The sequence below is a fragment of the Halictus rubicundus genome, chromosome 6 (genome assembly GCF_050948215.1).
Source record: "Halictus rubicundus isolate RS-2024b chromosome 6, iyHalRubi1_principal, whole genome shotgun sequence".
NCBI lineage: Eukaryota > Metazoa > Arthropoda > Insecta > Hymenoptera > Halictidae > Halictus > Halictus rubicundus.
In genome coordinates this window covers 4,417,363-4,430,388 of record NC_135154.1, presented here as the reverse complement: position 1 = coordinate 4,430,388, position 13,026 = coordinate 4,417,363, and the positions used below count along the sequence as shown (strand labels likewise).

The following is a 13,026-nucleotide window of genomic DNA, read 5'->3' as shown; positions in this document are numbered from 1 at the left end:
CGTTCGTTTCCGTCTTCGACGCCGTAACAGTACATCTACAATGGATTCTCTATATGTCGCGGAGGCATGGCCGATAAATGTCGCGGAATTATCTCCACTACCGCGGGGTATACCTCATGAGACAATAACATGATACGGGTCGGGTATATCGGTGTGAGACAAGGGGACCACTACTAATCCAATAACAAAACTTCTTTATTTTTCATTACTTTTTTATGGATCTTTCACCAACATATTCGTGGCATTTTTTTAATGAAAATGATACCAAATATGAAATAATTCCAATGATATTTAAACTTTAAACTCAAACTTTTCTATTATTAATTATATGTGCATATGACTTGTGGAAATGTATTTGTGGAATTTTTCTGATTAAAATGATACCAAACACGATATCATTCGGATCATATTTACACTAATTTTCCGTTAACATAATTGTAATGGGAAGTAGCTAAAACTTATAAAAGTAAGTAGAACGGACGAAATTACTTCAGGAATTACGTGCCTTTTTATGGTTGGAGGACAAGAAGAATCCGACAATTTATTTATATATTGAATTAATTAATAGGTACATGTTATTACCTGATATTTAACACTAGAACTATTAGAGTCGTAAGCGCCACTGACATACATTTCTTTGCAATAATAAGCTTGGTGTAAGCTGGTGGGAACATAATATGGTGAATAGAATTGTTAATAGTATCCCGTACATTTTAAGGATTTACGTGCTTGCGAATTTTAGTACAATTTTGATTCAACTATATTTACGGTTTCCTCATAACGCTCGTACTTCTATCCGGAGTTCTCTATCTGTGGAAAATGTCGGAACCATATGTCCTCTTCAGTTCACGCTTTTCCAAGTTCCTTTAGAAGCAAAGGAAAGAAGGAACTTGACAAGAGAATCACACTTCGATGTTAACGACCTTCGTGCACTGTGTATTTTGTTGCGCGAATATACTGCATCTACTGCTGTTCATAATCACGTACGAATCAATCATGTACGAATTTCTAAAATTCGATGAGCTTCGAAAATTCATAAATCATAACGAGCGTATCGCGTTATTTTTGTTTAACGCGACTATTCATAAAAAATACGAGCTTCTCTTCGTTTCAAACTCTATAAACCACTGTATAAACATTTACCACCGTGCATACAGATTAATAGATAGAATTAACAGAAAGAACAGATTAACTGTATATCTAATATATCCCCTCATTAAGACTAAAGAGAAAAATGATTGAAGTAGTTTCTGGAAATTAATACAGTAGAGGCTCTTGTAACCGTACCCCCATTATCCGCATACCCTAATATACGGACGTTCTATTATGCGTATGTTCTGTTATCCTCACAACGTTTCGTAGCGGTGTTTACATACATGATTCAATGTATTTACATGTAATAAATACTTTCATGTGTTCAGCCGATTAAATGTAATCATATCAAACCAGTCTGAAACAGACAACGGTATCACAATGGCAAGTAAACGAAAACGTGTAGTTTTAATTGTTGGAGAGAAATACAAAATATTTAAAGATCTTAAACGTGGTGAAAGTGCAACGAAATTAACAAGAATACATGGTGTTGGGAAATCTACAAACGAAACAACCGGAATATTAAAAATTATATACAAAATGTAGATTCCACGGGTGCTAGTACCAGTAGGAAAAGTTTAACGAATCCAAAAAATGAAAGTGCAAAATAAAAAAAAATAGAAGCAGCAAACGAAAGTAATGATGAGGACGTGCCTTCTCATGTCGAAGCGTTTGAGTAATTTAAAAAAGGACTTCGATGATGGTTTGGGGCATAACGGGAATGTGATTCTACGCAGCTGCTTACAATAATTTACTATATTTCTAACAAAAAATATTGTTTATTGATAGCATAACAGGATATCTGAATAAATTGAATGGTCGTATTCAATATTTCTCTTCATTTATTAACAAAGTACAGACTTACATCCAGTAAATTACATGATTTTCATTATTGTTCATTTTCCACAAAACACATTTGTAAGTACTTGCAATCGAACGAACGTATTTATGTTACAACATAATGACACTTAATTGTGGCCTGAGGCCAAAAATTTTACATTACTGAGTTATTACGTCCCAATAATAAGGAACATTGTCGTAAACTCGAGACCTTTTGAATAAACAAACCGTTCAGTACACACGAGCATCCATTTTTTCAGAATTACTACTGTACACATAGGGAAAGACGTTGGAAAAATTAATTATGGCCTGAGGAAGCCTCATCAATTTCATTTAAATAAACCCATTACATTCTCATAATAATCAATTTCGACTGATGGGATATGTATGCAAAATTATGGCCATAAAGAGCTAGAAGAAAATCAGTAGTAGCAAGAAGACAGGGGGCTAGTTTCGTACACAACATAGTAATCTCACGTATGTCACATATGTGTCAAGATCATTTGACAGTTCACACTGCGTGTATATGTGACGCAATATTATAATCCCATGCCACGGATCCCCGTCAAGTATCAGTTGAATCGATCCATTCGTTTGTACTCCTTCTGAATTGGCTGAATTCTCTTCCGTCAAATAAACACCGTCACAGGCCTCTAATGTTGTTGCAAACATGATCTGCCTCGGGGAAGTGCAAGATGCAAATTTCCTGTGTACCGCACACGGACGGTGGACGATGGACGATGCAGGAACGTCGAGAAATTACACAGGTTCGTTACGCACGTTGCTTGTCCGAGCTTTACATGCGAATAAGTTCAGTCTTTACTCCATAACCAAGTATTGCCAAGTAGTCACCTTGAGCACATTGCCTATGGAAAAAATCGTCGAGACCAAGAAATTATTTTACAACTTATGAAAAACCTTTGGAGCTTATACACGCGCACACAGAAAAGAGCCTATGAAAAAATTCTATAATGCACTTGCAAAAATGTTGATTTATCAGATAGGGGATTGAAGACAAATTAAAAGTTTATTTAGGAACGATTTGTTGCTTTCAATTGATGCGACACCTAGGCTCGTAACTTTGAAAGAAGGTTTAATTATTGCTTCCAAAAGTTTAATATATTTTGCAAGTGTTAAACTGCATACTTGTATGTGTAATAAAAAATATCTGCATTAATAATAAGAAATAAATAGAAATGCCTTTCTATAATACAGTAAAGTCTTGATATAAGCCCAATTCTCGGGTCCGTGCTGTGACATAGATCGCGTAGGTCTACTGTTTTCTCGTGACCGCGCCGAATACAGTTCAAATTTTATCGTGTTTAGTGTCATTTTACTCGGAAAAATGCCACAAATAAGTTAGTGAAAGTCCCATAAAAAAATCATGAAAAATAAAGAAGTTTTGTAATTGGATTAGCAGTGGTTTATACCGATACATTTACCCGACCCGGTATCGGATTACGCGGCATGTTCCCACTTTACATTGCTTGGTAACCGAGGCAGCTCGAGCTTCTGGCCCCTCGCGGGGTATGCTCCCTCAGTGGGGATAGGCGAACTGACTAACATCGTGTAGCTGCGTTCGCCTTACATCAAGACTTTACTGTAATTCTAAAAAGTTTGAGATATAATCTTTTAAAATATTCTATATTTTAAAATATATTTTATATTTTACATACTGATATCGACACGCATAAAATCCTGTACTAACGTATCAAGATTGGAAGTATAATTCTTAATACCGTTCTCTTATAAAATTTCCAAAAATTGCTGTATAATCAGCACATCTAACTAGAGAGACTTCTTAAGTGAGTATATCAAGGTGAAAGAGAAGAGGGAAGACGGCTCGAATACAAATGTGCCTAAGATATACGAACACCATGATACTGTGTCGTTCTCCTTTGTCTCTATTCCCAAAGAAACTAAAATGTTAACAAGGGAACTTCGGTAACCCGAAAGTTCCAATTTTTGTGAAACTTGGCAAGTTTGTAGGGACCTGCAAGAAAGTACAGAGTAATTTCGTGCTTTGGCTCTTTTTCGGTTTTGTCAGCGTAGAAACAATCTCTCAATGAAGATGGACTATTTTCAAACTCTATTTCCCTGTACATCCATAATACTAGATGTATCGAACAAATAAATTACAAAAATTGATTCGCAAATCAATTCTGTGAATAAAGTTCCGTAGAAACATTCTTTTGATATAACTGTAAAACCGAACATATACAATGAGTCTTTGTGACTTTTCTCAATCTCTATGAAATGATGTTATTAGATTGATAAACAATTCTTGTTTGTGTAAACTGTATATTAATATATGCTATTATTTTTTTACAAAACAAGAACAACATCTGAAAACTAATAAATAGGACAAGATGTTTTAAAACAATGGCTAATATTATTATACTCGATGATAGATCTAATTAAAAAACAACGATAATTTTAAAGCCACAATAGATAGATATTATTAAAGAACTCCCCTTCCAGAATATAAGTTGAAGGTAACTCGTACTGTTGGTTGTCAATATTTTTTCAAACATTGTTTTAAACGGTTTTACGTGCCCTATTTTGCACAGTAAAATGATATAATGGCTGCAAGGCAAACGAAATGGACTGTCAAAATGTCTAATAATTGAACAAATAATCGATACGTGTTACTGGGTGGTATCAAATGATCTTTCCATCAATTGCACGTGAATACGTGAAATGTATTAAACGTGAGAATGCAAAGCGGCAAATCGAACAGGTTAGACACGTCAAACAGAATTGAAAATGATACGTAAATTGCTGTGCAAATTAGCACAAATGTGTGGACAGTAAATGTTCAAATGTTCACTGTATATACGCATAGACATGCATTACTTAGTTGAATAATTATACAAACATTTGTCTCTTGTTTATAGTTTTAGAAACATTATCCAAAGTAGAAGAATCGATGAAGATGGAATAACAAAAATGAAATTAAGGTAATTATTTACAAAGAGGTTCTGTTTTTCTGATTTCGATTAAATTTAAATATGTTATAGATCTCAACATTTTAAGTAATTTTTTCCTAATCGGTCTCTTTTAATTTTTTAGATATTCGCAACAATATTTTTTAAGTTTGAGTTTGGGTTAGATTTAATATAAAAAATACAACTACATTTTTTATCTATTTATTATATAAGTAAAAATTACTTAAAATGTCGAGATCTATAACATACTTAAAAATCAAAATCCGGACCACTTTGTAAATAATCGAAATTAAATCTATCCCTATCTATCCTGTCTGGTTAAATTGAAAAATTTCGATTGTGTTCAAAATGTCAAATCTGTTGTGTTCATTTGTTTGTAGGAACAAAATGGAGTACAAGGACAAGATAGCATCGGTGAAACAAGAATGCGAAGATATTTTGAAGGTATCGCGAGAAACTGCAGAGAAACAATTTCATGAACTAATCGAGCTGTACAATGGAACTAGAGAGAAGGTACATTAAAAGCTTTATTAAATCCTATCTCTTAACTGTCCTGGATGTAGCAAAAATATCATGACCGGTTAAAGTACTTGGAGCCATTACATGTAGTTGTTCCGTGTATGCGAAGGAAATGACGAATAGAATTATTAACAATTACATAATTTTAAGCTTACAGTATTTCGTGAAGATTTTTTACACTCTAATTTCGGTAAGCCACCCGCAGTCTCATTTAAATAGAATTATTCTTTGAAAAAAGGAATTAAAAATATTATTTCTCTTGTTAACAAATTGGTGAGATAAAAAACCAATACTACTAATTTTGGAAGACTCTATGAATGCAAAATTCACAGTCTGGTAGTGAAATTTTTAGAAACCCGTAGGAAGGTAACTAATATCATAATCACAATTTTGCTTTCAATTATAATATAGTCTGAAAGTTTTAATTTCTCGCTTCCTGTAAATATACAATTTTGCCATAATTGGGTAAATTGCTTCAACGAAACACGCGAATAATGTCTAGGCGTTGTTCAATTTTTCACTATACTTCGTTATATTCAAAGTGGTAAATACAAAAGATATTTGAACTTTCTTCGGTAGCATCGCGCCGCCAGTAGCGCGAAAAGTTTCAAACGCAATACCGGTGGCTACATGCATCGTAAACCAACATCAAAGCAGTTTGTTTTAATTGATATGCATTCACTCTGACGTTGTAGCCAGCTTTTTTACAGACAATGCATCGTAAAAAGTTCTCCCTTTGAAAATGTCGCTCTTCTGATAGGCGGAATCGAACTTGTCACCTTTTCGTTGCCTCTTGAATATTCAACGTCCAGGCGAAATTCCAGGCGAACTCGAATGTACACTTTCGCGTGTCTGCGCCACGGTTTTCATTGTCTCGCTTACCACCCTTGCCCCTCTATTTGTCCATTCCTTCGGTAACCCTGGAACCCCCATCTAATATGCAATCATGCGACTAATAAATAGATTGTTTATTCTCATTTCCGAAAAGTATATTAGATACCCAAAAAAATATTTCTCCCAAATATTCTTCGATCTCATTATGAAATCACACCCGGACTTTTGTTGCCAGCTTCTTCTCCATAAAAGTTAATTTTCCACTTATTTGAATTACTATTAATACGAGTCTAATAAATATGACATAGATCATTTACAAAAGAAGGAATTATACTGTAGCTTCATTAAAAGTTACAAATAATAATAATTACTAGTCAGTTCTGGTGACTTTTCATGCATTTCCGAGCGGATCAAGTAAAAACGGCACCGAAGTTGCCACCCTATTCGAAATTCTAATAAAACTTCAAGATGCAGAAGAAATAAATGCGTCTCCATTTTCTGTGCTGCGTAATCAACAGTTTCTTCAAATACAAATTTGCATACACGGCCGTGGCTGGTCCGTCAAAGTTCCTCCAAGTTCGATTAAGTTCGTTTTGCGTTTCATGTAGATCAAGTGTTCCATTTGCAAACTAGTTGCCTGGCGAACAGAAGACTCCACGGCCCTGCTTGATTAATAGGGAAGGTGTCTCACTAATCCCCTGAACTTTTCTCTTACCCCGTCCACGTTTCTTCGTATCGATCTCATCTTTCTTTTCGGTTTTTTCGTTCTTTCTACTCGAGCCACGATGTCCGCCGGTGCTTGCGGCAATTTTCTAACAGAACGCCGTCCGCGTAAAACGAAGTTAACGCGAAAGTTTTATGACCGTCGGGCATTAACGGGATCCAGATCTAACTCGACCTCGTCTTCTGCGCGCGATACTACGCCTCATCATCCTCGGTCCGATGCAAACCTTAGATTGAGGGAAGCAAATGGTGTCACGATGGAGGCTATTAAAACGTTAATGGCCTGTCACTGAAATTCATCTGCCTTTGAGGGGATTGTGGTCGAGTATCCAGACCTTGCCCGCTGGTCCGCAATATGTGACGTTAAGGGGGCCGACATGGTTTGAAATCCATATACGTATGCAAGGGTCAAAATCTAGACAAATTGCCGCTTCAATATTGCAATGAGCAGTTTAGAAGTGGTCAATTGTGTTTCCTAAAAGTCTAATCTACGTCTGTATTGAGCCCAAATTGCGAATTTCTACCTCATCGTGGAGTAATTTGTAATATTCGGCAGAAAATTCGAATGCTGAAGCAAGTATGACGTCACAAGATGGCTGCCGCTGAGAGATTCTCTTAATTTCGAGAGATTTAGTGTTCGTATCGAAAAAAGGCGCTGTATAGACGTAGCAAAAATATGTACAAACACGGTGGTATGCATTTTTAATTGATTACTTACTTATTTAAGACGTAAAATGTCTAGAAAAAAGGCACAATTTTGCGGTTCCGCTTACTAGCGCCACGGTCTCTCCGCGGCAAACACTGTACGTTGCGATAGAATACGGTCGATAATGCAGATCGATAGTACAGGTTTACGTATGCACGATATGTATGCTGCCGGATATTCTAAATTACTCCACGATGAGGTAGAAATTCGTAATTTGGGCTCAATAAAGACGTAGATTGGACTTTTAGGAAACACAATTGACCATTTATGAACTGCTCGTTGCAATATTAAAGCGTCAATTTGTCAAGATTTTGACCCTTGCAAGTTCATATACGTATATGGATTTCATGTATGTGTGTGGTTACACAGAGTCGACCTGCCGGCCCCCTTAACTCGTGCACTTCTCAGAACCATAATCGGCCAGATCAAGACTTGTTCCCCCACTCTAATTTCAGCCACGGCACGGTCACGTGACGCGTTCCGTCTCTGTCGTGCATACTCCGGCACTGACAGAGAGAGGGTAACTTTTTCCCCTCGTCTGGCGACACTGCTCAGAACCCCTTCTTCTTCAAATACAGTGGCGGATAAAAGAAAATTTAAAATTGGAGTTTCTATATACATAATTTATCATGGTTTGGTCATTTTTGCTTTCTGTTTAAAATACTGTTTTCATCCACTTGATATTTTAACCCTTAGCACTCGAGTGGTGACTCTGAAGCACCACTAGACATAGTTGTGGCAATATTTCAAGGAAATTACAAAAAATATTACAAAATATTTGTTACATTACAAAATTTGTATTCAATAGATTACTAAACATTTAAATATTATATGTGGAAATCGAATCAGTTTCGTATGAATAAAAGGAAAATATTCTAAGACGGAAGAAAAATTTAGTTTTAGAATGAAAATAGCGCCGAGTGCAAAGGGTTAAATGGTGCTGAAGATTTTTTCTCGTTAGACTTCATTTCACTTCGGCACCGTATATGTTTGTCACTGTCGCAATTCAACAATGAAACAGTATAGGCGTTTATTTTACGTTTGAAATAGCCACGATAGTATGTTTGAAAGAAGATTGGAATGTTCGAACGAATGATTGGCTTTTTGCCATCGGACTGTGTGCACATTCGTGTTTCTGCTTCTAGCGGTTTTTGCTTCATTTACGTTAAAAATTGAGGTTTTACTCGCCCGGTATTTCAAATGTGTAGAAAACTTTAAATAATAGAATCGTATGAAAACAATCTTTTGCATATCGAAAGTCAGCTGACACGAACTATTTGTTGTCTTATATTGTCTCCGTTTCCGTATCTAATGACGTTACGCCACCAGCATATTATTTTAAAAAATGGAAAAAGCATTAAGTTTAATAACTTTTAAAGTAACTCAAATATATTCCTTTCCTCTAAAAATCACATTTTCTAACCAAACGGTTTTATGATACAAGAGTTCGGCAGGCTCGACTGTCTTTTTCATACATGTTCTAATTGTTTGAGGAAAAATGTTATAATTACAATGCTAATTATAATATTATAATTAGTTTTATAATGACATAAAATTTTCTTTCCTTTAGGAATCGAAGAACCACAAAAAACGAATAGTTAAGATTCATGGTCATAACTACATTTTTAAGCCTGTTATATTTCATAGATACTAAACAAAATTCGCACTCTCTATTTAGCACCACAGAAATGAGTTTTTAAGTCTCGAGAAATCGTCAACCGCCACTCAAATATGGCTGAAACGGCAAATTCTATAAAAATTCGTATGTTATACATTTTTCTTCGAATTTTCATAAGCTATAAGAGTATTTCATTTACTGTATCTTGTAATACATTTTTGGTTGGAGAGATTAAAGTTTCATCTTCCCAATAAGGTGAATCAACTGGAGGAAGAGATAGGGATGTATCAAAGCTGTCGACGCGACTACGAAAACCGTACTTTCGAGCTAGCTAACCTACTTGAAACTTTAAACCGTTTCGACGTGGATGTCAGTTCTGTCTGTCAACTTGCGGCAGAAGGTAAGTATTATCCGCCACTTTCAGATTCCCTCATGTAAGGCAAATGTATCCTCTCGAAACAGCTCTGAAGAACTTGACCGAACCAGGAAACTTATTTGAAGGAAGTATGAAGAGCCTGAGACACCTCACTTGGACCGCACGAGATCGAGAAGACCAAACAAAACGGGCGTTGTTACAAAAGCAGAATTCCGTTTTGAAAGAAGTGGTGAAGAGTCTTAAGAAAAAGGTTGGCATATTTTTATATTTATAAATCACTGTTCAAGTGATAACCTGCAGCTTCGAAATTAATACAGTCCCAAATATCTATACCTCGTGAAGAGCCCCGAAGCTAGAGTGATCTCGGCAGCCGAGGAGTGTAAACATTACTAATCTAATAACAAAACTTCTTTATTTTTCATTATATTTTTACGAGACTTCCACCAATATATTTGTGGAATTTTTCTGATTAAAATGATACCAAATACGACATCATTCGGATCATATTTACACTAATTTTCCGTTGATATAATTGTAATGGGAAGTAACTTTCATCGTCCATTACACAAGTAAATATCATCGGAATCATATCATATGTGGTATCATTTTCATTAGAAAAATGCCACGAATATGTTGGTGAAAGTCCCATAAAAAATAATGAAAAATAAAGAAGCTTTGTTCTTGAATTAATAGTGGTTCACACCAGTATTGCGTTACACTCCTCAGCGACCGAGGCCACTCGAGCTCACTCGAGGTCACTCGGAAGGATAGTATCTTCTATCCAATATATGTCCCTGGGTAGACCCGTGTTGTGGACATATATCGAGTAAACTCTGTATTCAGATATGATGTACACAGTAGCACACCTCAATTACCCAAACTAAACAGGGAAACATAAGTGTTTGTATAATAGAACATTACATAGTTACAATGGTAGATTCAATATCAGTATTAACTTGTGCAATAAATAGTGTTACATATGGGTCACCTTAGAGCGAGCTATTTAAATGTGAAACTTGTCGAAGCTTAATCGAGATTCTACCGTACTTCATTTTCCACAACGCAATGCAGCGAAAAGTTTGTTCTTTGTTTCTTTGTACTAATACAAAAATGTTCATGTTGCTTGCAAAATAATTAAATTTAAAAATTGCACAAACAACACATCTTGGGAATTTATTTATAAAATTTGCACTTGCAGATTACTTTCGGACACGAAAATTCGTAAAGTAAAAGGAAAAAAGAAAGTAGCAAAGCGTTAAAAGATTATAAAATAATATACAGGACTCTTACTTGATAACTTTTGAAATGGTAAGAAGTAACTTTTAAGATAATATGAAACCAGAAAACAAATATTCTATACAGGGTGGGGTGGAAATCAGTACAACTGGGCATGGGGTGATTCTACATATAAAAATAAATCGAAAAAAAGGAAGAAGATTTTTTCGTTTAACGCATCAGTTTCGAGAAAATCGAGATTCTATAGCTATGTAAATACCACGCGGATTCGCTGCATTTCCGAACTCGATTTTCTCGTAAACGAAGCACCGGAAGAAAAAATATTACATCAAACTTTTCTCTTATTTTTTATGTAGACTCGTGTGTAGGTACCATTTGGTACTTTCTTTAATATTCAATTGAAAGATTGTAAATGTTTAAACAATTTTAATACTAAATGTATAATAGATAAGAACAAAATGGAACACACAAGTACTTATCAAATGGCGTGTGTAAAAATAATTGCAATCAATTTTTTCGAAAGACTACGGAGAAAGTCATAACGCTGAGTGTCTTAATATAGATTTTTATTATTTTCTCTATTTCGTGCAAATATGTAGAAATTAAGCCAACCCTTTAAATTAACATATAAAAATTGACGTATAAAAATTCACACCCTCTAAAAATCAAATTAAAAAACCAAATAGCTTGCGAGGGACTTATGTTTCAAGCAATGCACGGAATGTGAAAGTAATTTTTCAGCCTCAAGTTTAATAACAAATTGATTTATTCGGTTAAATTTGAAGTTAGTATTAGGAACTACGTTTTGTTTGTGAACATTTTAGGATAAAGAAATTTACAGATCTCACACTTTGATCTTCTGATTTTTTTCTATTGGACGACACTCTCTGCCTCGATAGAAAAATTAAATTCTTTCTAGTTTCCAATTTGTACAAGTCAGTCCATAAAAGCTTGTATTTACATAAAGATCTACTAATCTATCTACTAATCTACTAATGTCTGCAAAGTAACTCTAATACTCTAACTAACTTTAATACTAATAAAAGGTTTTATAATATTGCGGTAGAAAAATCTCGAACATAACTTAAAGCATCGCATTACAAATTAGAATACGCTGCTGTTTTCAATTTTATGCATAAGCTTTACAGTAAAAATTCGCGCGATTCTTTGAAACTGTTTAAAAAGTTGCAGGCACAGCAACAATCGTGTGACGAAGTCCCAGGGAAAGAAACCGCATACCAAAACTGTTCTACTTCTCGAGAAGCAAATACAACCTCAAGAAGTTCTAATGAAAACTTACCGAACAGGTTTGCGTGCGCTGAAAAGCATACTGAAAATCAAGGTTCAGAAAATTCGGTAATGCAAGGAAATAAAAATAATGGATTCACTGGTGAAAATAAACCAACGGACACGTACAATCGAGTATTATGCATAGAATCACATTCAAATGGTCGGTCGTACGAAGAATACATTTTCAAATTATCGATCAATAGGGAAATGAAATTAAAATGTCCAGTGGTATTAGATAATAACGCGGCAATCGTTCGAATGGAATTCGTCGATAATGAAGTCGAATACGAGAGAGCGCCTCTGGACCGAATCATAATATTTTTTAACAACATATACGCGTCCGTGAATGTCAAACAAACCGGCATAACCTGTGGTACACAAACAACGAGATTGAGAACTTTGAACAGGTCTACGCAAACAGCAGTGGTCGGAATAAAATCGTTTCTACGGCTAAACGCTGGAGCCACGGTGAGTAAACAAATACATTTTATTGTTCGAATTCTAAACCTGCGGTTTAAACGTTCAATAATGAAGGTAGTAGCTACAATAATGCACAGATTCAAAAAGATTCAAAAGATTCATATGAATTATTTGTTGAACACCTTAAAAAATAAATTGTGTTCATATAAAATGTAGCACGATCCATAAGTATTTGCATCTTATCTATGAATTATAAAATGAGCCGTTTATGTTGAAAGTGCCCTAAGTCCATTTATATTTAAATTGAGATATTTAAAAGTTTGCGTTTCAATAAAATTAAAAATATACGTATATATTTCTTTAATGACATTTCTACGACGTCGAAATCTCTATCTCTGTCATTTCAAGGTCATGTTATTATACA

General features: G+C 34.9%; 1 protein-coding gene across 1 annotated transcript in view; it reads left to right on the top strand.

The window, feature by feature from the left end:
• Window positions 1–12,818, top strand: part of LOC143355024 (uncharacterized) — a 33,139-nt gene extending 20,321 nt beyond the window's left edge. Inside the window, exons 3-6 of the mRNA XM_076789461.1 lie at window positions 5,261–5,393; window positions 9,536–9,680; window positions 9,743–9,910; window positions 12,001–12,818. Coding sequence (XP_076645576.1) covers window positions 5,261–5,393; window positions 9,536–9,680; window positions 9,743–9,910; window positions 12,001–12,818 — 1,264 coding nt within the window. The remainder of the gene's footprint in view (window positions 1–5,260; window positions 5,394–9,535; window positions 9,681–9,742; window positions 9,911–12,000) is intronic.
• Window positions 12,819–13,026: the final 208 nt, after the last annotated feature.